The following is a 26,325-nucleotide window of genomic DNA, read 5'->3' as shown; positions in this document are numbered from 1 at the left end:
CCAGGGAATCTGAGACCGAGGTCACCTCTTTGTGTAACAAAACAGTCCCATGATACAGTGCCAGAAGTTATACTTTTATTGAACATTTAAAGGATTAACATATAGTTACAAGGTCAATATAAGCCTTCCAATGGAACACTTTATTTGGTTTAATTCCATCTCCAGAGACAAACGGGCGATTCCAGAACCTGTACGATGGCAATGGACCCTGACAACATTGAAATGCCTCCAAAGTTTAAAATTAGTGCAACGCACACAGATAAATCAACGTCAGGTTAAAACGGAACCTCGGACCACTTTTTAAAGAAGTTGTTTTGATGACAGAAGCACAGGAGTCAGAGCCATTAAGTCTGAAACCAAAATTTCTGGAAAAATACTTAGCAACGACATAACTTTTTTTTTTTTTTTTTTTATGTTCAGTAAACTTCCTTCTGTAATTACAGATGCTACCAAAAGTCATTAGTGGCCTTCGTGCTCCTACCGGTGAGACAAGCCGAGGGCTCATGGCGCCCGAGCATAACCTGAAAGCTTCCAAATGAGCGTGATAAAAACCCAAAGGAAACCCCCATTCCAGCGATCCGTGCCTTTTAACGTCTTCCCGTCCTGCAAGGAAAAAACTGGCTCGAGACAAGTCCCTCTCTCTCGTTTTTGTTTTGAAGCCATTTTCAGGGCAGATTCTTTAAAAAAAAAAAAAAAAAAAAAAATCGTCATTCTTCTAACAACATTATTCTAGCATCGGTGGAAAGATGACAGGCAGGAAACGGACAGCGAGAAGCACGTGGGGAATTCCGTTTCTACTCTATGTGAACTGCTCTGTGATAACAGACAATTGCACAGTGGGATTCCCAGAGTAAAGGATACATCTCAACTATCAGGTAATAACGTATTTCCTCTAATCGGCCCAGCCGGTGCAGCCCTGCCTTTTCCACGCAGCCACACAGATTGGTAGAGAAGAAGCAAACGCCAAGGTGAACGTCAAAAAGCACTTGTCATCCATTCTTTTTTGGATGCAGGCGGTCCAGAAGGGGAGGGGGGGAAAGAAAAAAAAAAAAACGGCGCAGGAGATACAAGAGGACACAGCGTAGTCTATTCTGGGTTTAACAGACATTAAAAGAACAAATTGCTGTAGCTGACACTTTTTCCCCTATGTTGCAAGAAATTCATCTATCCTGACCCATAATACGAAAGATGCAATGCACATACATTACTGAGGCTCTAAGATCAGGTGTTAGAAAACCAGCAGCATCCCTGTGGAGAGCGGTCAGCTGGACCTGGTGAAACTCAGAAGATCCTGGAGAGACCTGGTCACCGTGCCAAAGGAGCCCTGCGTGCAACCTCTGGGATGGACCGCCCACCTTAGCCACGCACCTGTTGGTTTGCAGGCGAGGCCCAGACTCTCCTCACTGTTGGCATTCTGGCTTCAATGTCACCATCTATGCGAGACTGATGTCACCATCTATGCTACAGTGGGCCACCCACTGTGGGAAACGAGCTGCTGCTAATGTGGCAGCCCTGAGACTGCCCCCCCCCCACTTCCTGCCTAGCCCCGCTTCTGGGGAAGAAGTGAGAGAGGGCGCAGGCTCGTCACTCACTAGTGCTCAACCCGAAGCCACTTCCTCTTCACCTGCATACCCGAGGCATTTGCCTGCTCGTGGTTCTAGTCACTGAGGGTGATGTGTGTTCAACCTCGGTTTGCTGAGGGGAGCCATTTTCCTACCACTGAACATACAGGCCCAACCCTCTGGACCTGTCGTTTCTGTCCCTGCCCCTTTGGCTCCTACGAGACTTCCTTGTCTTAGATTCATAAACGTCGAGGAGAACTGAGGATGCTTGAGGCGACCACCTAGTTGCCAAAAGCCAAGTCAAAGAAGAGGCCCGATGCCCTCCTTGGGCTTCTGATGGCACCCCGCTCCCAGAGACTCCCAGCCAGTGACTTCTTCTGACTGTTCCTGCACCAAAAAGGAAAAGCTACGCTGCTCTAAGGCATGAGTGGCCGCAGGATATGTGACCTCACGTTTTCCTCAAAGATCCGTAAGAGGAAGGAAACGCAGCTCAGAAAGCAGACTCAGTTAATTCCGTGGCCTGGAGGATGCACGATGAAGGGAGGAGCCAAAGCCACAGGGTCACCTGGAGGACCCCAAGCGCACAGGGTCTTTGGTGACCAAAGCGCTCAAATCCTAAGACGCAAACCTTGGGGTTCGCGGAAGGGGGAATGTTCTCTTTGCAGCGAGCTAAGGCGGACGCGAGACACTTGTTCACCAAGCGTCACGTCTGCGGTTCCGGCTGCAGGAGGACGGTGTGAGAAGGTGGCTGGGGCCACCCTCCACCCTTTGAAAGGGGGACACAGGCAGGGCGGCAGGGCGGGCCCGCAAGCTGGAGGCCGACTTCCAGTGTGGACCTTTCTGGGCCACTGAAGACGGGGCCCCAAACAAAAATATTGTGTGTGTGTGTGTGTGTGTGTGTGTGTGTGTGTGTGTGTGTGTATCCCCAGGCCCACCGCTGACACTCAGGCCGCGAGAGGTTGCAAGGGCCACTGTTTAGTGTAAGGCGAGGACCCATCATCAGACAAGGCCCACCGCATGCTCGCCGGACTTGGGGAAAGATGTGTATTTTCTACTGTAAATCACGTGGGACGGCTTCGACATCTGGGGGCTCAGTCCACGCGGCACACGCCTGACCCTCCTTGTCCAGATTCTGTTAGTCTCCCCAGGAGACCAGTGGCAAAGTTTTCACAAAAAGGCACAGTGTGAACCGTGGACGGGCCGGGCCGGGCTAGGTGGACTGAGGGCCAAGGCGGGGTCCGGGGGAGGGAGGGAGTGTGTGTCTAGCTACCTTCCTTGGCCCTGTGTGGGGTGGGAACTGGGCTTGGGACAGACCTGGCCCCCGAGAGGCGGCCCCCGACTGGGCCATGGAAGGAGGTGGGCCCCGCGAAACATGCTGTAAGAAGGAAAGAAAGAAAAGGCAAAAGCAGCTGCACGGTGGGGGCTGTCACTTGAGGCTGAGGTTCTGAGGGCCACACTCCAGCCCAGCCCGGGAGCCATCTGTCCACGTGGGCGCCAAGCAGGCCTGTGGAGACAAGCAGACCTCAGGGTTTCTCCTGGGAAGGCCGCCCCCGGCTCCTTAACCACCTTTAGGAATCTACAACACAAAAAGAAAGAGAAAGAAAAACACGGGGTTAGAAAGGAAGGCCGGGTGGGGGGAGGGGCGGGGCGGGGAAGGTGGGGGTGGGGAGGGCTTTAGAGCAATTGGTTACCACAGGGCACCACAGATGAAGAACTTTCACGGTTTCATCTTCCATGCTTCCTTAGAGAAGCCCTCGCAGAAGAGGGGGCCCCCCGTCCACCCCAAGTCGTCTTTCTAATACACTGGGTTTTGAAAGGCCACCCAGCTTCCCAGATGATGCGCCTGGGAACTGAAAGGCCGGTTCTCCCTCAGACTGGCTCTCTTAGCTTTTTATCAGTAAAACGTAAAATCTTCAGTGAAAAAGGAAAGCTCGTCACTCAAGGTTTACTCCCCACAAACAGTCAAAGTTCTTCATCGTGAGGCGGGGCGGAGCAGAGAAGCCAGAGACAGACTCTCGAAGCCCTTAGGTGCACACAGGGTAGAAACACAAGGCGTCGTCACGGAAGAGGAGGAAAGAGCAGAATTTTTAACAAAGCATTTGGCTAGAAAACTCCCCATTACTGAAGACGAAAGAGTTAAACGCTCGGAATACACAGAATCGCTTTCTCAGAAAGGTGTAGAATCATTTAAAATACACAACGCTGAGAAAAATACAACGTTTATTAGAGAGGCAGGTACGAGGGTACAACTAAAAAGTGCCAGACAGTCTTTTCTTTTAGGATAAGGACAGAGAGAAACAACCACGTTGGCCGTATTCACACGCAACTTACTCAGAACCCAAGTGTCTACTATAAACTCAAGCGAGGAGCAGCCGCAGGGCCCTACCTAGCAGTGACACAGTCCTTCCATAAAAACAAAAAGGTCATGACATGAGGCAGCAGAATCACCAATAAAACAAACAGATAAAAGAGCAAAACGTTAAAACAAACGGAATTCAAGTAATCCTTCTTAGTTTTTAAATCGCAGTATATACAAATATATTGGACGGGGTTTACTGGACGAGTTTAACAGAAAGCAATTTAAAAAAAAAACAAAACAAAACCATAAAAGAAGATAGTTACAATCCAGCGGACCAATTGAAAGTTCCCCTAGTCCAAATGTTTTGGCAGTTATTAAACAAGTCACATCGTAGACGCCACACACACATATACGCGACTCAACCCAGACGTGCGGGGGTCCGGATAGGTGTTGGCGGGGGACGGAGAAAGGCTTCTTTTCACATACACATTAGTAACCTCTAAGTTTATCGCTAAAATAAAAGCCGGGAATTTGTTTCTTTTATTTTAACAGATAACTATTGGAAGAAAACAAAGTATACTTTGGGCAGAAAGGGAAATTCCTGATTCCTTGAGAATTGTGTCAATGCTTTTTCTAATCCTTCACGCACAGACTAGATGGAGCTGAAACTATAAAATATCTTCCACTGTTTGGTCAGGATTACAGAGCTCCATGGGCTATAGGTGCTGAGGTGTAGGACTTAAACGAGTGATCATAATTTAGGCGCCAAACCTCCCCCCCCTCAAATCAACTGAGCTATTTTCTGGATGGAATTTGCACAATACCAAAGGAAAACAAACCAAACCTCATGGAATGGCATACTTTTCAAGGCTGGCGTGTAAAGGGCTAATGTCGTCTTGCCCCACGTTAAGACTTTTTCAGTGGTTAGTTTGCTTTTTCCAGGAGTTCCTACTCTGGAAGTGAGTTCATCACCGGAGAGAAAGGTTAGATTGTAATACTGCAGGCCTCCCATTCACGTGGGACAGATCTAAAGTGGTGACCTCCCACTGCTCACTATGGGTTCAGGCTGAGTGGCTTTATCGACATTATGTCAGTAAAAGTATAATTATTCCAAAGGAATTTGAATTACAAAGTTATATTTTAAAAAGTCAGGCGGACAGGAGTCGGTTTCCTGCTTTTGATACTGTATTACAATTGTGTCAGATATGACCACGGGGAGGGGTCTGGGGGAAGGGTACCCGGATCTCTTTGCACTATCTTTGCAAGTTCTTGAGATTCTATAATTATTTAAAAACAAAAAGTGTTTTACAAATCAGGCTGTCATTAAGGAAAGGTTACCGAGTTCCACCCTGGTGGCCTTTGTGAGAAAGGTAAGTGAACTTTCTGCTGGAATCTGCAACGAGCACCTATAACTCCTGCCACATCTCTCCTCACCCCCGCGAGCTACTGCCGCTTTTAAAAATCAGCTTCAAATTGACTTGCGCTTATAAAAGGAGCCCAATGTTGAGGCAAGGAGCTAATTTCCCATTTAAAAGTAGGAAGGACGGGAATCATGTTCGAAGCCAAATAAAAAGAGAATCTCAAGGTGACACCTTCATTCTGACCCATTCTAGCTGTTCTCTGGAGATCTCAGGGTAAGTTTTCAAAAAGGGCACAAACGCGGGGCGTGGTGCTCATCTACGCATGCGACCAATTTACTACGTATCCTGCCAACTTCAAAATGCAAATCCCCATGTGACCCAGATTCCTTTAAAGATGGGGAAACAGTTTATTTTATTCTGGCTACTGTTCATTCTACGAAATGAGCTAGCAATTCTAAAATGATTTTCGGTAACTTCATACTTTGGGTTTTAAAGATGCCAATGATTTAAAAAAAAAAAATCTCCCCTTCGAAAATCTATGTGCTAGAGTAGCTGGGGGAATCACACACACACACACACACACACACACACACACAGAGGCACACACCCACCCCATTATTTACTTAATTTTTTTTCAAATATAGATTGTAACTTTGTTTTTAACACTCAACATCTCTTTTCTATCTGTAATACTCCCATTAATATAAATGTGAGCTTAAGGCAGAAAGATAATATGCAGGGAACTACGAAAATCAGAATCTATAGGCCTTTTCTAAATCAAGTTCACATTAAAAATTAATTCAATTCGGGAAAAAAAAAAAAAGCAATGTGCTGGGATCTGCGTCTGTGTGCAGAAGCAGATGCTGTGTCTATGTATGGCCCCATCTGGGAGGTGTCAGCTGAGTACAGCTCCACCTGCCACAAAACCTCCAACAGAATAAAACTAAGCTGTTTTATGTAAGTTTATCTAAATAGCAATAGCACATCCGATCAACGCTGTTGACTGGCAGAGGGCAGATCACTAGGCACGTGTAAGAATCAACTCGGTGTAACTGCCCAAACTTTTACAGATCTCAATTGGTTTTCTAGGATCCAATAGACATAATAGGATAATCACGATACTATTACAATGATCTTAACCAGGTTAAGTAAAAATACACACTTTTGGTACCAAAGAAAGAATCTTACTTGCTTCTTTACTCAAGAAGGGGGAGCTGTGATTTATGACTTCTCCCAAGTGAATGTAAGATTTCACAAACTATCACAGTCCAACTACTTCACTTACAAAATGTAACATTCTATGGTGGTTCGATTTGTGGCAGATACTAGATAGAAATGAGAACTAAAGTCTTCTGTACCACTATGATGTATGCGGACTTTGAAATTCAGAAATATTGATTACGAGCTACAAGGCAGCCTTTTTTTTTTTTTTGGTTATCTACAGATGCTGCCAAAAGAAGACACGTTTCTCTTATTTCCAATGACACAGCTGTAAATTGGCAGTTGGCAGCTTTCCACATGACATTTCATCAGCGAGTGAAACTTGATTCTAGTCAGGACTAGACAAGGAAATTCAGGTGTGAGATGCCTGATGCCCACTGAGGACAGGTACAGTGATGTTCTCCACCGTCCTTTGAAGAACTGCCTGTAACAGTCACAGTTGTGGGGAGAAACAACTCCAATTTTGTAAAGTTTTTTTTTTTTTTTTAAGTTGTATTAAATATAAGTCTTAGCACCTTTGGCATTTTTGTCCAAATAGACTTCGACGTACGAAGTGGGGACATAGCCCTCTTCGTCCTCGCTCCTCCGGATGCGGGTCCACCCATCGCCTTTGTCTTCCTCTATGACGTACAGCGTTTCTCCTTCGATGACTGAAATGGTTCCTTCATTCTGACCTGGAAAAGCAACGGCAGAATGTGTCAGGTTTCTGGTCCCATCCAGACGGAGAGCAAACAGAGAGCTCGGCAGTGAAATGAACGTGGCTGAAGCGTCAGGTGGGTCCTCAGAGGCACGGCCCCCGCTTCATCCCCTCCCCCCGCCCCCGACTTCCTCTCCCGCCCCCCCCCCCCAAGCATCCAGTTCTCTCCGTCCATCTCTCCACAAAGAAGCTTCTCCAACTCCTCCCGCCTCCCTCCCAGAGGGCAGAAAACCTCAGTTTTCTTCTCTACTCCTCCCCCTCTCTTGACTCTGTCTCTCTGTCTCTCTCTGTCTGTCTCTGTCTCTGTCTCTGTCTCTCTCTCTCTCGGTGAAAGCCCTCAGGTGGCTTCGATCGTACCTCCTTCCACACCATCTCCACTTCTCTTCCGCCCGGAGCATATCTCCACCTTGATGCTGCTCTGACACCTGACACACAGCACGGGGCGGGGGGGGGTGCCTGGGCTCCTGGCTTTCCCCCTACGAGATCCCCTGCCTACTTCCCCATTTCAGCGGACATCTCCACTGTCCCAGAGCACAACTCAGGGAATCATCTTTGATTTCCTCCCCTCTTTATTCCCGCTTCCAATCAGCCATGAGTCTGAGCTGCAGCATCTCTGTGATCATTCCTTAATCGAGGCCCCCATGACCGTTCGCTAAGATAATTTCAAAAGATGAGCCGCCACTATTCGAACAGTATTCTGAAAGGCAAACTGTTTAGGGACTGTTAAGAGGGGTACGGTGGGGACATGGGGGGTGGTGGAGGAGATGGTTTGGACATGGAGTAAAATTGGAACTTTGAACCTGGCATTTCTCTTTCTTCTCTTGTCATAACGAACATTTAGTGTATTAAAGGCTCTGCAAAGTCCCGCAGTAAAGAAATCTGCGGAATTCATTTACCCCAGGGCTCCCCCAACTTACCCGAACTCACTGTCCTTCTAACCATTACCCCAGTTTCTCATCGCCCCTACACCCCTGCACTCATGACAGCGCATGTCCTCAGGGACAGCTCTGACTGTGGCCAGACTCTGTGCAGATACTTTCAATAGCTCCTCAGCGTTTGTCGCCCCGGCCACGGGCACCGCGTCATTATTAGTCTTATGTTCCACTAGTCCCAAGACACCCGAGCTCCAGCCACAGGAACCCCGTGATGTCCTCACCTGCAGCGGGCTGGGTGGTGCCCACGCCTCTGATACACCGTGGCTTGGAGAGCTGTCTAAATGCCCTCAAGGACATGATCTTGCCCTCCCGTGAACCGCCAGCCCCCCATTGCTAGGTACCCCCGCTCCGGTAAGTCCTGCGAGCTGCCCTCTCCTATCTGCATGTCTGCTTTGTTTCTCCAAGGCCAGACGCCACACCATGCCACCTGCATCGCACCCCTGATTCCGGGGTCTTTCCAAGGCAGGAGCTCTACCGAGATTGAACGAATGGATGGAATAATCATTATTTTATACTACTACCCGCTGCAATTAAGCTTTTTGAAAGTTGTTAGATTATACGGACCAAAAGGCAAAATATATAGCCATCAAGACAACAACAATAATAGTGATAGTAATAATAACAATAGTAATAGTAATAAATACTGACAAACACTACGAGCAGAACAAAGGAGTGATGAGAAAGATCTGGAAGGCTTCAAAAGGCAGACCGCCTCCCCTCCCGAAAGCGGAGTGACTGCCGTTTATGCAGAGTGGGGGGACCCGGCCGACGAGGTGTTACCGTCGAACGTGTAGAGGGCTTTGCAAGTCCCGATGGCGGGGAGGGGCTCCTCGTCGTCAAACTCGTCGTCGAAGTCCGTGGCCAGCACCTTCACCTCACTCTCCTGGCTCTGCTCCTCCGTGTAACTGCCATCTGGGCTGCTCAAGAAAGCAAAACGCACAGCCACTATAGCCACCGACCCGAGCGAGGGCGCCGAGTCATCCCCCGAAGCGCCGAGCGCTTGCGGACCCCGTGCCCCCCGCCAGCGCGGGCGCCAAGGTCATGGTAAGTCAAGCCGCGCGCTCCCCCGCCGTGGGAAGACCACAGGTCGGTCATCGCAGACCCTCTGGTGTCTAACCAGAGCCTGACGCTGGCTTCCAGGTTCCAGAATCGGGACGCCAACACAGAGCACGGGTCCCGGCTCGCCGGAGGGCAGGGCCGTTCAGATACTGTACCTCTCCCGGTCCTGCGCGCAGTTGTTGACCGTCGGCGCCGTCTGGCCGTCGTACATGCCGCTCTGCCGCCGCGCCTGGTCGCCGCGCGCCGGGAGCCTGCCTTCCACCTCCGCCAGCCAGGCCTGCAAACAAAAGCCGTGAGACCCCGGCCTGCGCGCAGCCGGCCAGGGCCCCCCGCGGAGTCTGCAGCCCCCTCCCCCCAATTCCTCCGCTCTTGCTCATGGAGGCCCATTGGAGAAGGACCACGCGGGGGGCCGGGTCTCCAAAGTGTTTGCATTCGACTGTCCGAATGTACTGGAAGGCAACTGCTTCCATGTCATCCCAAGCTGGAGAGGTGGAAGCAGAGGTATTTAGGCAACTGTCCAAGGTGTGGGTGGCAGAAAGCTCTGGGCTCTAAACAGCTGTGTGACTTCCGATAAGTCACTTCTAGTTCCTTCTGGTCGCAAACTTCTATGACCATGAGGTCACACTGGGAAACATGAGGGTACTGCCACATTTGAGCAATGACTCAGTTTGAAAGCCACACTTCCCTTTTTTTCTTTTGAGTGTAACTTTTTAATCGTGAAGAAACTTGTACAAAGGAAATCGAAGATAAAATGATCTTCGGTAACATCTGAACTAGTCACAGTATTTAAGTTACACTCGAATAGTTACACTGTTCAAAACGCAAAAGAATACAAATGATCCGAAAAAGACCTTTCTAGGTTCTAAAAACTCATACATTAATAAATTAGCGACAGATTATAAAAACCACAAAAAAAGCCACATTCGAGCCCTCGTTGATAGAAATAACCTATTCTGTTTGCTCTTAATTTATTTTTTCCAGGCTCTGCACTCTTTAAATTTGGTGGTGGGAGGAGGAGAAGCCTTTTGTCCAGAGCTTTGCGTGCGCCTCTCCCCCCTTAAAACACTTATTAAGGTGTTTTCAGAAATGAGTGCTTTCTACTGATTTCTCATTGGCGTTTCCTACTGGTTTTCACATATATCTTTTGATAAGGAGTCTTCTGAAGGAACAATAATGTATTTCGATCAATGTTTTAATCGTCCGTTTGCATCCCCAAGATGATGGACGACTGTACACTCCCAGTTATACCCATTATCAACAGGAGACACAGTAGAACAAACTTAAGTGAAACGCTTAAGAACAACACTGTCTACGAATAAACACGGCTTTCAGTGGTGTCGCTTTAAAGGGACACAATTAAACAGGATCTGCTGAAGAGCAGGTCACACGGCGGATGACACTGTATTTTTCCTTTTCTCACAATTCTGTGAAGCATGCTGGCATTTCCAGCCGTGTCTCCCTCAGTGACAGAAATGCCGCTGCTCCAACCATTTCCACTTCGTGACACCCATCCCTCTTCCGTTTCTTTTCCTTTCTTTTTTTTTTTGTTCTAACGATAGCTTTTTCATACCTCAAATTTCTGTGCCTCTAGTCTCAGTTTTTCTATATTTTGGTTGACTTCTGTTAATTTGTGGTCCAAACTGGCTGGGTCTCCCATCTGAGGATTCTTTAGGTAAACGTCTTTCATTTTTGTGATGGCATCTCTGGAAAAAAAAAAAAAAAGCATGAGCAGAACGTGGGAAAGGTCAATGTCATCAGCCAATTATATTCTCCTACCATCTCGAAAACTATGTGAATGGGACCCAGAACAGGCTGAGTGTGGCTTGGAACAGAATATCGGGGTCAGTGTTCCTTCTAAAACTTCTCTGTCAGATGCCGCTACCAACATCTGAATCATCCAGTTTTAACTGATGTTAAAACTTCGGTTAAAAACAAAAACAAACAAACAAACAAACAAACAAAAACTTCAGTTTTCTATCTCGAATGGCATCTCCCTATTGTCTTCAGCCAGCGAAACACAGAAATTGATCCTGCCCCTCCCTCTGCCCCGAACGACAGCAAAAACAAACAAAACCCAAATATTTCCATGCGTGCATTCTTCATGCAAACCAAAGCTACAGCTGGCATCCTGGGTCTTTGTGGGCTGCAAAATGTTTACCTCGTGAAGATGCACAGTTCATTGCTATTTTGTTACGCGCTATTTCAACTATTAAGAAACCGAACCCACGGTTGGCAGCCAGGACGGGGGGCGGGAACAGAGCCCCAGAGCTGCACCTCGCAAGGTCCCCCCGCAACCCCACTTCCCGAGATCGTGTTCTGGAAGCCCTCCCACAGCAGCATGAGTGAGGAACCCCTAGAGAAGCGTCACCGGCAGGCTTGAGGTCATCTCTGGGACCCAACGGCTGCAAGGGGCTTTCAGGAGGGTCTGAGTTGTGAAAAGTTTAGAGCGAATGCCTCTGCCAGCCTTAACGAGCTTCAGCAAAAGAAAATCTCAAGCAATTATAAAACACAAGACCAACACACCGAACCATACTTTGAGTCATGGTTTAACTGAAAATACAGAAATAACAGGAAGAGAATCTCCACAAGTCCTCACCACCTCTCTACCCGCTTCCTCGCGTCTGAGCGTCTGCGCCCATACATCCTGCCGCCCTCCCCCCAAGGCCACGTCCCCCTACCAGAACTTTCGATCTCACACTCCCAGCTCCCTCGCTCAGCTCCACTTCCTTTTTTTCTCCATAGCATGCATCATTTCCCAACATTTCAGAATTTGCTCTTATGCTTATTGTTTCTTGTCTGTCTCTCCTTGCTAGAATGGAAGCTCTTTGAAGGTGCTGGATGGACTCAAGCTTGGTTCGCTTGATGTGTCCCCAGGGCGGGGTAATATCTGGCACACGGTAGGTGCTCAAGAAACATGTTAGAGGTATAAATGATCTCATAACAAACATATTGTAAGGTCATCCACCTTTACAAAACTCCTCTCCACTTCGTGGCCTTCATCTCCAGCTACTGCTGTTTCTCCCAGCAAAACTTCTCCCCCCTGCCTCTCCTGATCGGTCTCTCTCCAGAAGTTTCATCTTATTCATCTTTTCAAGGAATCGACTTTTAGAGCTGTTGAATGTGTATTTTTTATTTAATTAATCTCGACCCTGTGCTTTATGATTTCCTTTCTTCTATTGTCTTTGGTTCAATTCGCTGTTCTTTTTCTAACTTCTCGAGATGGATTCTTGGCTCGTCGATTTTTAGCGTTGTTTTTAATATGTATTGAAAGCTATGAGTTTTCCTTTATAAGCATGGCTTTGGTGACACCCCAGAACCTGACATGTAGGATGAGGGTTAAGATTCGGTTCTGTTTCATATATTTTCCAATATCTAGTATGATTTCTTCGTTAGTCTGAGTTATTTAGAGCTCCGTTTCTTAATTTCTGAAATTTTGGGATTGGTCTCCAGCTTCACTGCAGGCTGCAGAGAACACACCTTGAATGATATCTATCCTCTGATGTTTATTCAGGTTAACTTTTTAAAAACCAGGATATGCTCAATTTGGGGGAAATGTTCTATGTGTGCTCAAAAAGACTGTTTCGAGCCATTATAGGATATATGCGTTTTAGGTCAATTTTATGAATTATATTACTCAAATATTCTGTACTGACACTGTCAACCTGTTCTATCAATTATGGAGAGACATGCACTAAAAAATCCCCTACTCTGATAATGTATTTGTATTTCTTGTCTTTATGTCAAAAAGGTTAATGGCATAATCTTTGTGTTTTGAGGTTATGTTATTATGGTCCTACAGATTTAAAATTTTATTATCTTCCTGGTGAATTGAGCCATTTGTTATTTGAATCATCTATTATCATGAAGTTTATCCTCCTGATTGAACAGTTTGGGGGCTTTTTTGGCCTGGAAGTCAGCCAGTGGTCTTTTGGTTGGCATTTGCATGTTATGTATCTTTCATTCTTTACTTTCAAACTTTCTATACGTTACGAGTGAGATGCGTCTTTTGTAGATAGTGTGCTTTATCTTCGGTGCCTAGAATATTTACTGGCACACTGTAAGTACTCAACGAACAGTCATTACGTGCATAGCTCCATGTGATCTGCCTTGTTACCAGCAAGGGCTGCTATGGGGTTAAAAGGTGAACCAGATCTCCTGATCATGACCCGGGTGACACACACGCAGCTGAAATGATATTCAAATCTAGTTTAGGGTTTCCCATCTTTCCAAACTGCACTCGAATGTCTTAATGAGTCCTATTGATCCACCCTACCTTTGATCTGTCTCCTTTTGAATTTCTTTATTTAACTCGTCGACTTTCAGTTGGAGCTTTTTCCTTCTCTGTTCAGGTGGCAGGTTGCTGAAATCCTCTGGCGTTGCGCCCTGCGGATGCAAACAGAAATAAGCCAGAAAGCCTGACAGGACTCCTTGAAACAAGATCCAGAGGAAGGGCTGCTGCTGGAAAGAGTCCCCAGACACCAGGGGCTGCAGATGTCTGCGCGTGTTTGTGAAATACATTCAGCCCTTTCCCACGACACCCAGCTGAGAAGCGGAATCAGTCCATGCAAACTACCCGAGTCCCACCAACCACTTCGGGTTCCACTGATGCTGGCCGAGCCGCCTCTGGGAAGGCAAGAGCAATGCTGCGGGGAGGAGAGAGGAAGAAATACTTTCGACTCCAGGGAGAATCGATGAGAAACCAATTTGGGGACAGATTCTTCACTTTACCGTCAGTGTCTGTAGCAACACTGCAGTTTTAAAGTTTCTTCTTATGAAAAACAATGAGAAGCGCCCCATCAACTGTTCTGTGTTGAAGGCACTGCCTCCCTGCTTCCCGGGGCTCCCCTCCCCCCAGTCTGAGTATTCCTTCCTGTCTCTTCGCACAGGCTGAGGCCAAAAGTTTCCATGCCCGTGAAGTGACAGATGGGACATCTAGTTCCTCAGAAATGTGGGTGAAAAGGACACTTACACAACATCTTTCCTCTCTCCCCATGAACTCTTCCTTCTGCTGCCACTAAAAGTCACCTGGTCACTTCTTTTGACATCCGTAGGGTAATCTCAGCAAATTCGTACAGGATGTCCTCCCCGACCTCATAATGTATGAGATCAACCTCGGCTGCTTTTAATCCGTCGGAAGTATATTTTGATATTTTGATTTCCTTTCAAAAACAATTGCTATCTTTCCTCTGAATTTAAGTAGGAAATATCAACAGGGAGTTTCTAAATTTTGCCATAGGCTCGCTCGCTAGAAGATGTGGCTAAATTGTGGTTATCAAGTGCTTTTACTCAAATGAGGCTATTTTCATAAAGAGAAATTTATTTAATAACCAGGGATAAAGCCACGAAATTTAGAAAAGAGATTTCACTTTGAAATCAACGAAAGCAACAAAAGCGAGACTGGCTTTGGGGAGTGGGTGGTAAAGAAGGGACCTAGATAAAGTCATTCCAAAATCAAGCTGAGTCTTCCAAGCGGCTTACATGGCGGCTTGTGACTATAGTTCCTAGGCTGCTTATGATAAAATGCCAGACTGTCGCCTGGAAGTGTGTGATTCAGCAAATAGTTTACCACTGAGGCCACACAAAGACCTTTCAGCTAATGTTCTCGTGTGTGTGTGTGTGTGTGTGTGTGTAGGGAGATAAGATTTGAGTGAAACCAGAATGAATGCAAGTGACTATTCCCTAATGCCAAACCCAGGAAATTCAATTTGCCTCTAAAACGAAGATGAAACAAAATAATCTTCAATATAAAAATAAATCAGATTTTTTTTCTTTCCCATATACGACTGTGTTATAATACTTCAAACCCTTATTATTTGCTCAATTTAATCACTGGGCCTGAAAGCATGATAGTTTGTTCTTATGCTGAATTCACTTAAAACAGATCAGCATGTTTTCTAGAGCTGAGGTTTTGTTCCTTAATGCTGGAATCGACAAAACCCAGTGTAAGGTATACTGTTTCACAAGTCAGCGACTCCAGCAAGCGATGTTGCTTCGTTGAGATTTCCGGAGCCCTACCATGTGCTGCGTCCAAAAGAACTTTCTACAATGACGGAAATGCTCTCAGCTCTGCAGTCTCCAAGACAGTAGCGGATATGGCTACTGAGCGCTTGGAATGTGGCTAGTGTGCCACTGGACAACTGAATTTTACAATTTTATTTAACTTTAATTAGCAAAAATTTAAATCGCCACATCTGGTGGGTGGCTGCCATTGGATGACGCAGGTCTAGACGGTGAACAGGGGTCAGATCTGCATTGGTGGATAAACAGCTGCAAAGAAGTCTGTAAGTAAAACACACTGTGCTTATGACTTATAAACAGATACTCAGACCACAACAAAAGGCAGCCCTGATTATTTAGGAAAACTAATATAATTATATAATAAATGAATGATTTCCAATGGCTCAAGAGTTAGTCTAATTGACCAGTTAGGTCCCTTTCAATAGATAGTCTCTGTTTCTGTGTTGTTTTTTAAAAAGCTAATCTCAATAACTATGCCTCAAACAGACTTCACGTCTGTTTGATTCAGGTGCACAGCTTCTTCTAGATCCACAAAACTTAAGATTTCTGGAAGTACCTTAGAAAAGTCCTTTTGTCCTAATGAGCCTTTTGAAGCTTGAATTCTTTCAAACAATACTCTGACCTATGATTCATTTTGCCATGAAAGAATTTATATTTATAGCTTTGAGGCAGAACAGAGTTTCTTCAATCTCTGGAGCAGCCCAAGTTACAGAGAACCAGGGAAGAGGCGGTCGCACACAGATATGTATATGTTGAATGGCTGTGGCTCTAACAGAATCTTGTTTTCCAGCTTCTGGGATCAAACGCTTGCTCCTGAGCAGCTGCCCCACAAAAGCACAAGCTGCTTCTTGAGATTTTACTCTTCTCACACCCAGGTCATCAGTGTGTGACACATCACTTCTTTATTAGCTTCTAAGTAATGGTATAAAGCAACAATGCAATGCCAGGTTGGTAAAATGATTTTGTATCTCAAACAGAGAGGCCGCCTAGCGAGATTATCTTTTGCTGCTGACGCCTCGGCAGAAAGACAAATAAAGGGCAGGAAAGAAACCCTGACACGTGAGAGACTCCTAGTTAAGTGACCCAGTCTCTCCCCAAATTCATGCTGCCGAGGAAAGCAGTTCACCTAAGCATCTAGATCTTTCCTTCTTGTACAGTCCTTAAGCAAGGATTCGCCTTGGGATTTTATTTCAGTCTAAGAAACATGTAATTTAATAAAATAGTCATTTTCCTTTCAGGGTTGAGTCAGTTGCCAAATACTAAGTCATGCTGAAGAAAGTTCTGTATCTATAGATACGTATATACGTACACACACGTATACATGAGAATAACGTATCACACATTATCGACAGCAGTGCATAAAGTGCCAATCTTGCCGAATTGTCACTGTTTACCACCGTCCATCACGTCTGGAGGTTCTCAACTGTGGTGTCTGAGAATACTACATAACTCACACATACCTGAAGGATAGTTATGGGTTATGTCGGTTAAGATTTTCTTTTAATAAATGTAATGATTAGTTTATTTACTAGGGGCTAGACGATTAAGTAGAAACAACACAGAACACTAAGTAAATCATTTTAGAAAGGCTTAGGAGGCTTTTTTCAATGTCCATCAAATCATCTTGTGATATCTTGAATCAGCTATGCACAAGGCGCCACTGTATCTATGTGGCACCTGGAACCATGTCACGGTCTTTAATTCTCACAGGTGGCCCGGGACCCGAATTTGCACTGGCATCATTCCTGCATGTCTCTCTCAGGTTCTGTGGTTCCCAGGGAGAAGCATCTTTCAACTATTAAATTTACTTTTAGTCAAACTGGTCGAATCGGTAAACTCCCCAATTTTTCCTATTTCTATCCATACTTAAGTAAAGTCGATCCACATGTGTCATCCTCTTAAGGCCCCAATAGTAAAGAGAACCAAACCAGGAGTTAAGCGTTAATTTTCTTAGCAACTGGACAGATTAAGATCACTTCTATTAGCGTCTCGACCTGTGTTATTTCAAAGGTCTAAAAAAAAAAAAAAAGAACCAGCGACACAAGCACACACAAGAGAGACACGAGTCTACAGTTAACTTTGGAGACAGGCTGCGCATGGCATGGGACCCACACGACACACACCAAGGAACCTCATTAGATTCAGGACATGCATGGAATAATTGTGCTTACCAGCTTGAGAGAAAGCTTCGTGGAAAAATTGAAGGGGGTGACGGGAAAGAGAGAGAGAGAGAGAGAGAGAAACAACACATCAGAAGAAGCGGGACTCGGTCAGTTCCCCCGCGGTGACGGACACACAAATCCACCTGTCGCTTTGTGGAAATGACTTGAGGCGGATCTGTGCGAAAGTTCACGAGAGGGGCCGGTCTCCACCAAATCCTTTCTTTAGCTGCCATGTTGCCAGAGCAAAGAGGAAAAGACAGAGGAGAGTTTCTGTTTATGGGCCTGGACGTGGTCCCATCGGCCTGGGTATATAAACTAAAATGACTTCGTGGTCGGTGACATAGAATGATGATAAGGGACAAAAATAACCACGTAGTCTTTTGTTCACTAAATCTGCCACGGAGAGTTTAACGCAGACTGAAAGAGTCTGCAAAGCGATTGCTTCCACGACGTACGAGTCATATTTTTTCTGCGAAGGAAATCTAATAAAGGCAAAAATGGGCATTTCTTAAAGGCATGAAGGCAAACTCTCAGCCTGGTGACTGGATAACCAAGGCCTGGATGGCATTCTGAGAAATGACCTCCGGGAGCCAGAAAGCCCCTCAGAGCCAGCTGGATGCAGGAGGACGAGGCTGTCGCCCACCTGCTCTGCAGAAGGGGTCTTCAGAAGCCTTCCACGGGCTCCGAGCCCCGCTCGTAGGGGTTGGAAGGTAATGGAGCCTACCAGGGATAGCTGCTCTCCAGAGTCAGCTTGGGGAAACAGCTGTCTCAACTGCCAAGGGCTCCTCCTCGCTGGGCCTTAAGGAAGCATCTCAAAATTAGGAAAAGAAACATTTGGCTCTTCATTCCTAGGGGAGACCTGCCGCCCTTTGATCATAAATTGGGGGGAGGGAGGGTGTCCAGAAAATCTGGTCTTTAAGGCTAACTCATAGTTGACCCTTCTTTGTAAACAGGCATTCGCCTGTGAAGAAATCGTCTCTATGGAAAAAAAGGAGAATTTTAAGGAAAGTAGCAAGACCAAACTTTTTTTTGGGGAAAGGTACAGTCGGTCACAGTTGTGACCGTCCTTCTGTGGGCAGCCTGTCTACGTGAACACTTCGAGCACCCCCTGTGAACCCCAGCACAGATCTAGTCACCGCAACTGGAGTTCATTACAGACAACACTTATGGTGCATAGCAGACGACTTTGCAAAATACCTTCCCTACAAAGCGCACCGCCATATTCAAACGCCTTCTCACCCATTAGTGTCTAAACGTTGCTAATTCGAAGAACCGAGATTTGAACTCGGTACACTATCTGCTATCGGCTACTTCCGCTAGTTAAAGTTACATACTGTCTCTTAAGCATTCCAAAAAAAAAAAAAAAACATGAAAATGAATAGCCTAAGGATATTACTACTTCATAATAATAAGTCATTGGGATGGAGATTAAATCCCAATAGAAATAGGACGCACCAAATTCTCAGACGAATTCCATTTTCTGCAGTGGACAGTGATGGATAACCCGCAAGCAGCACCATCACAGTCCACGATGTTCCTTGTAACAATTCCGAACTGGTTCTTGGTCTTTAGTTGTAAGCCAGCCAGTTAGATCATTTACAATGAGAAACGGAATCGTCTGGCAGGAGGATATTTTAAAGGCTGCATCAGGTGCCCTGTGAGACACCTGAAGCACTAAAAAGCTGTCAGTTTCAGGCGACAATTATGGAACCTTGGGAGCCACAGGTGTCAATAACACATGAGGGAACACAGAGCTAGTGAGTCCATGTGTCATTGGGCAGTCACAGGTACTAACCTCAAGTACAAAGAAAGGGGACGATGAAAGTAAACATGTCAGCAATGCGTTAGAGGTCGCAGAAAGTCATTGTACTTCACTATGACCTTGCTCATACGTCACGGAGGTTTTTTTTTTTTTTTTTTGGCAGACTTTATGGCATAACTCCCTTAGGGATCCATCTGTCACAAGCGTGGATGTGGATGACCACACTACACCACTGCCGTCTGTAAGAGCGTCATGCTCCTGTGACCATGCTCTGTGGCCGCGTTTGATGGGTGAAATTCTGCCATAAAATCCTACCTGGTGACATCTTCTCAGATGGCAGTCACCATCAATGAAAAGGGAACAAGGCAAGCTCCGCTTACTGACATTTTTAGGAAGTTTGATTGTGATCGGGAAATTTGATTCCTTTTTCGATTGGAGCTTTCCGGGTGAAGGAGCCTGTGGTTGAATTTATACAACTAGGCTTGTTTGGGGTGTCTGGGTCTCTCAACTGAGAATTTCATTTCTCGGATGGAAACATAACAGAGCACATCTGGTCCCCAGTCTTGGTGATGTCAATGGGGTTAGTGCCTGTGCCGTGACTGTATGACCTGGCCGTCACAGGTAAACTTACAACATAGTCCCTAGCTTCAAAAGCATACGTGGGTTTCCCTATCGTCCTCTTCATGAGTTCTTTGTGAAAACAGAAAGACTGAGTCTGCCAATAATCAGCAAGAGAACAAGATACAATGAATAAAATTAATCATAAGACTGTAACATCTGACAAACAATTGGTAAGGATTTTCCAAATCTTTTGGTCAACTTTGATGGCATTTTCTCACACAATTAACTCTAACACATTGGGGCAAATATGTCTGTATTTTAGATTTAGAAGTCCCTTGCTCAGACTAGAAAAAAAAAATCTGAATTTAAGACAATAAAATTATACGTTATAGATTGCAAATTGAGAATACACTATCTAGTGTAAAGATGAAATAATGGTTTATAATGCTCAAATGGCATACCGATCTTTAAAGATATCTGATGAAAGAAATTTTCTTACAAATGTCAATGATTTACAACAAAAACTATTTTATCCTGTTTAATTATTTAGAAAAAAATCAGCTAAGAAATATTTGCACAAGATTTATACATTCTGATAATAGAAACACATATTTTAAATCTAGATCTAAAAGCTGCAAACATAAATTAAAAGACATTAAAATCACAGATTTGTTATTTTTCTAGGATACTTTTCCTGTCTTTGGAATAATAATCTTAAAGTTAAAAAGCAGAATAAACAAAACACTAGCAAGAACTGTATCATTTTAGTCATAGATCTGGTAAACCATGTACCTTCCGTTTTGAAATTGCTTTAAAATCAAATTTATTTCCCCAAACTTCAGATGTTTTTTGTTTTGAACTTCCTGATCTTACTTCTGTGATGTATTTCCTTTTTCTTTTTTCTCCTTTTTCTTTTTCTTCTTCTTTTTTGAACTGCTACTTCCTGAAGGGACATCAAATCTGACTCTGACTAACATAAGAGAAACGAAAATATGTTTCTATTTATTCACTAATGTTTTTAGTGTGTGCGTGCGTGCAAAAGAAAACATGCTCACCATTTAGAAAAAAGTTTTTAACAGAGGTTTGCTGAGCATACATTTGAGGAGTTAGAAATAAAATTCATTGTGCTAATTATGGTGAAAAAAAAAGGAGAGTGACTTTAATCATCAAAATACCGTTTCTCATTTCAGCGTTTTTTGTTTGTTTGTTTGTTTTTAAGTGTTATGTATTTTTTCTTGCCATCTTTTTCTTACTTATTGATTACTGACATTCTTTGGTGTTTTCCTAAACATTTAGAGAACACCATGAAACAGATTCAGAAACCACTCGCAACCAACAGACTGTATGATGCTGAGGGAGGAATGGGCCATCGAGACAAATGGTAAACAACTACGAACAGTCAGCACCCCTCATCCACAAGGGTCCACAAGACAATGCAGGGGTGTTTATTAGAAACATAATAAATGAGTGCTCTGTAAAGGTTTTGGAAGTGGCAGAGATGGGTCAACGGATTTACAGTTAGTGTAAAACTTTACGGCCCAGCAAAAACACCCTGGTTATCCGCTGGAAATTCTTCAATGAACAAGTGGAGATGGGCGGGGAGTTCTAAAGGCCAGCATAACCAAGATCTAACGATAAAGTTCAACGCGATCCATCATCCGCCCACTTCTGAAGCTATCTTCGACTTTTAACCATGGCCGTCTTGAAATCCTTAAGAAACAAAATTTCTGAGCCTTCACCTCATACGCCGGGTAACCTTAAAACAAGACAGTTCCACCAACCGTATTCTTTGCATAAAACGTGCAGATTCCCTTATTAAAGGAACTCTGCATATAAAATAATGGGGGATCCTGTCCCTTATTTTAAATGAGAACAACTTAGCCCACAAGATGGGAAATGAGAAGCCCTTACTGGATATGCTAAGGCGCTAAATGTTCGTTTGCTCCTGACAGTCACACTTGATCATCCATCATAAAGCACATTTTGGGACAGCTTAGGCTGGACCGGCAATTTCGATTTATTCAGGACGCTACATATTACTATATTCCAATGTTTTTTCAAACTGCTGTTCTATTTTGGGTTGCTGGATGAATTCCATAAGCCTCTGTGACTGGAGCACGTGCAGTCTGAATTGGAATGGCCCACCTGAGTCTAAATATTATATTATAATATAAATATAACCATATTATAAGAGAGTCACCCTCAACGTGGGGGTTGTAAGATCTCAGACTACGAACGGGCCCCCTGGCTTTACTGCCTGGCTCTCTGTCTTCCTAACTTCATCTTTTGATGCTTCGGTTTCCTTATTGGAAAAATAAGAAATCTTAGTACCTCGGTACCTTAGGACCTTAGGATGGCTTAAAAAAGTTAGTGAGCACACAGAAGGGGCTGGCGTATAATGAGCACTCAGTAGATGTCAGTTGCTATTATTACTTCGCTCTTTAAAGATAAATACCGCATTAGGCCTTTTCCGGTGAGATGTTTTATCAGAATTTTTATCAACATCTTACAAGTTCACCAGAATAGCTAAAAAGAAGCCACTGTAACCCATTTCCCCTATGAACCCTGAGGGAGTTCGAGAGAGGTGTCTTCAAATCACACCTCATTTCAGTAATTACTGAGCGAGTATTTTCTGACTATACAGTGACTTCCAATTCTCCACGTCATACGCTAACTTTAGAAACTGAATCTAAGTTTCCTTTTTTTGGTAAAATCGAGGTGAAATATTAATGACTTAGATGTTTTAAAAGGGAAATGGGGAAAAGTCCTTCTGAAATGTCCTCTGGGCTGGCTGGCTTTCTCTCTCTCTCCTTCTATCCATTCTGCTTCCTTCCTTCTTCTTCTTTCTGTCCCTCTTTCTAACTATGTACCATGAATCATAGGTTCTCATTGTTTCGTGTTATGGGAAAACACAATGGATTCATTCACAAACAAAATAAGTTATGCAGAACGAAACATGCAACCAAGCGCACGAGAGAGAGAGAGAGAGAGAGAGAGAGAGAGAGGATCCGGAGCAGAACTTACCCCTCGCTTTAGGCTCCTGAAGCAGTGGATTTTGGGTTTGGAGGTCATGAACTCGTTGAAGCGATGGGAGAGGGGTTCCTTTTGCTGCTTGGGAGACTGGGGGCCGTTGGGAACAGCAGAGGGTGAGGCAGAGGCAGGGGGAGGAGGGGGAGGCTGATGGGGGGATGTTAAAAGGGACATAAGCTACGTGTAAGAGATGGAGCAGTGACAGTAAAAATCAGAAACAAGAAGATACAAAACAAAAATAAGCATCAAATCATATTTGAAATCCAAACCAAGTAAAACACAAACAATTAAATATTTAGGCCATGGTCCAACAGAAAACATGGAGAACATGTCAAATAAAGAATATGATGACAGTGGAAGTTTTAGTAAGTAACGCGACGGAAAGATAGCAAGAAATATTCGACAAGCGGCTCATGCAGACTTTCACATGCAAATTATCGTTCTAAATCAGTTACTCTCAACCAGTTTAAGGCAGGAGGGTGAATGTTTTGAAACCGCCTAAACTAACACAGCTTGATGGGAGAAAATGGAAGACCTGAAATGCTAAGGTTGTGGAAACAGCAAGACAGTCTTACAAAATTAAATGTTAAATTATTCTATGGGTAAAGCAGTCATGTTGCCTCGATCATATTTTATGCCCAGGTTAACGCCATCATGCACCCATGTATCACACTATAAAAAGAAAACGAAAAATGTTCATGGATCCACATGTTAACATGAATTCAAAACAAACCGAGTTATTAACCCACGGAAACCATTTCGATTAGATAGGCTGATAAGTTGTTACAGAGCTTTTGTGCACTATGCTTCTCCCCGCCGAGGCAACCAACCAGCAGTTTAGGGGGCTTAGGAGTGAAAGGCATGATGGGAAACGGCCCAGCAGTCAGTAATCTGTTAGTGTGGGCGACATGGGACAGTGATAATGCATCTGAAATCAGACAAATGGCCATGGCAAAGGTACCGCCACCAAAGAGAAATGCAGTCTTAACATAAAATAGCACACGAGTTCTTTTTTCTTTTTTGCATTCTGAAACTACAGGTTTACAATCTTTTTGAGACTGAAAGATAAAGTCAAAATCTCTACACTTTATGAAACTCATTTCACACCGGGTACCAACTATCAGTACCTTATTTTTTTTGATGAACGGCCATAACTTTCCTTTGGATTTGCCACCAAATTTGAGCTCGGCTTTGCCATCTCCTCTGGAGTTTGAAAGGCTGTTGTCGGACACTGTGCGTTTCATCGGCTGAGTGTAATCCTCAAATTCGAAGTCTCCAGGAGGCTCGAACCCTGACTTATAAGCTTCTATCACCAGTTGTGAATCCTGAAATTACACCCATTGCACACAAATACATTCAAATACATGTAAACGCTTTCTACGCAATGAATCGCGTTCGCTGAATACAGATATTATTCCAAGGAAGTTACATTGATTGATAATAGATTTTCCCCCCAGTAACAGTCTAATCGTTAGAAAGAAGTATAATATGTAAAACTATATGTCTAGTTGAGATTTGAAGATACTTTCAATAACCATATCTCTACATTTGGAGAAACAAGTGTCAATTAAGAACAACTTTGCTTTTAGGAAAATGGGGCCATTATTAAGCAATTCCTCTGAAAAACACAGTAATATAAAAACCTGGTTCCCATCAGAAGTCCTTACAGCGATTTAACACACACGAAGCAAAGGGTAGATAACCTCTCTAATTTCTTGGTTCACTGTGGTTCAAAGATATTAATTTATCGCCTAATTTTCCTTTATGTGTGTGTTTGTTCATAGTCTCTCCTCCACCAGGATGTGAGTGTTCTTGTTTTCCCTCTGCCGTATCCCTGGTCCCCAGATCACGTCCGGCGACGACGGCATGCAGCGAACGTGCTGAGTAAATCAGTGAATGACTGACTCCATTGTGTACACTCTGCCAGGAATGGCGGGCTCGACATCTCAGAGTCGAGTGGTGGAGACAAATGTGGGAGGAAACTACAACCATCGCACCCTTGATAAAGAGATCAAGCAGTATAAACACTCGTGCTTCGTGATAACGTTCTAACTCAACGATCGACCGAAGGAGAAGATAATATGGAAAGATTTCGACTTCTTAGCATGAGCCCCCATTTTAATTGGCTACATTTTTAGCTAAGAATTTGTAGGTGTGTCACAGACCGCCAACTGTCTTCCAATAGCCAATTCCTCTTCCTTCTTAGTAACAAGAACCCTGATTTTAAGTTGGGCGCATTGCCACCTAGCTGAAAGGTGTCACTAACCAGTCTTCTGTGCGGCAGGAGGCGGCCACCTGACTAAGTTCGACCCCCGAGATCTCTGAGATGTAGGAAGAAGTCTAGTGTGCAATCTTAGAAAGCCTCTTTAAAGGGACAACACAGGCCCTTCCCCTATTCTGCTTTGTGGAACTCGGATGTGATGGCTCGAACTCCAGAAGCCATACTGAATTGGAAGGTCGCATCGAGAGCTGTGGACTGGGAGGAGCCTAGGTCCGTGAGGCCCACACTGTGGCTGGACCCTCTGCCGGTGACATCTTTCACATGAGAGGAAAAATAAACCTCCATGTGGAAGACGCGATCATTTTTTTTATATGAAGCTAAACCTACGCCAGGAGATTCACTCCCACAATCCTGAGCGTGCCAATGGCCTTCATCTCGTCTGGTGAAAATATGATCACTTGGTTTAAATGGAAACTAACCTTTCATAAATAAACCAGTTTGACTTGAAAGTAATCAGGTGTTTTAAAAACCGCATTAAGGGGCAGAGGGGACGTCCAGTTAGTTGGAGGAGCGCCTCTTTCAAGTCTTTGCTTAAATGAAACTTCTTGGTATAATATTACCCCAACCCCAACCAAGTACTCCCTCTCACTCTTTTTGACTTTATTTTTTCCGAAACTCTAAATAACATTCTCATTTGTTTCGTTACTGTCTCTCTTCAGAACCGTGCCTGGCACTTGTAAATGGGCACGTACATTCAAACGTGCGCCAGAAACTGTGCTTGTTCTAGAAATAAAAAAAAAAAACAAAAAAAAACATGGTGGTGGGGCTTAGGGGCTTTGGAGCCAGGCGGACAGTCACCACGTGGCCCCGAGCAAGGCCATAACCTCTCTGAGTTTAGAGTTTTCCTCAGCGGGTCGTGTAGGGGACCACAGGCATGGAATGAAGCAGGTGTCTGATAAATGTTCCGTGAACAATTTTCTAAAAACGCCATCGACTTTCCTCAAAATGAAAAGTTTTAAAAAGGATATAACAGAAATTAAACATGAATAGGCAGAAATAAAAGAGGGCACGATGAAAGAAAAACTACAATAAAAATCCTTAAGATCAAAGCAGCGAGACCATAATGAACTGCCAAGAGCCGAATCTACAAATGAAGAAAAACTTGGGGGAAAAAAAAAAAAATCAAAACCAGTGCAGGGAGGTTTGGAAGAGGAAGGGTATCTGCAAGGAGAGATGGCATAGGTGAATTAAGAAAGGTCCGACCTTCGAATTCTCAAAGACAGAGCGAAGTGATTCATTCATTCACTCATTCACTCATTCGTTCAAGTTAAGACCCGAAGTTGGCGAGAGAGTGAACCAAGCAGGTATCTATGGGCAGAATATTCCAGGCAGAAGGAAGAGCAAGGTAGGAGCATGCTTGGAATTCTCAAGGAATAC

General features: G+C 44.6%; 1 protein-coding gene across 1 annotated transcript in view; it reads right to left on the bottom strand.

Moving 5' to 3' along the window:
- Positions 1 to 53: 53 nt before the first annotated feature.
- FNBP1 (formin binding protein 1) overlaps positions 54 to 26,325 on the bottom strand; it is a 77,313-nt gene continuing 51,041 nt past the window's right edge. The window contains exons 11-19 of the mRNA XM_023532953.1: positions 23,795 to 23,992; positions 22,662 to 22,814; positions 17,324 to 17,338; positions 13,408 to 13,517; positions 10,705 to 10,837; positions 9,290 to 9,411; positions 8,856 to 8,992; positions 6,959 to 7,117; positions 54 to 677 (exon numbers count right to left, since the gene is read on the bottom strand). Coding sequence (XP_023388721.1) covers positions 502 to 677; positions 6,959 to 7,117; positions 8,856 to 8,992; positions 9,290 to 9,411; positions 10,705 to 10,837; positions 13,408 to 13,517; positions 17,324 to 17,338; positions 22,662 to 22,814; positions 23,795 to 23,992 — 1,203 coding nt within the window. The 3' untranslated portion in view covers positions 54 to 501. The remainder of the gene's footprint in view (positions 678 to 6,958; positions 7,118 to 8,855; positions 8,993 to 9,289; positions 9,412 to 10,704; positions 10,838 to 13,407; positions 13,518 to 17,323; positions 17,339 to 22,661; positions 22,815 to 23,794; positions 23,993 to 26,325) is intronic.

Source organism: Pteropus vampyrus, unplaced genomic scaffold, assembly GCF_000151845.1.
Source record: "Pteropus vampyrus isolate Shadow unplaced genomic scaffold, Pvam_2.0 Scaffold95, whole genome shotgun sequence".
NCBI lineage: Eukaryota > Metazoa > Chordata > Mammalia > Chiroptera > Pteropodidae > Pteropus > Pteropus vampyrus.
This window is presented reverse-complemented; position numbering and strand designations above follow the sequence as displayed.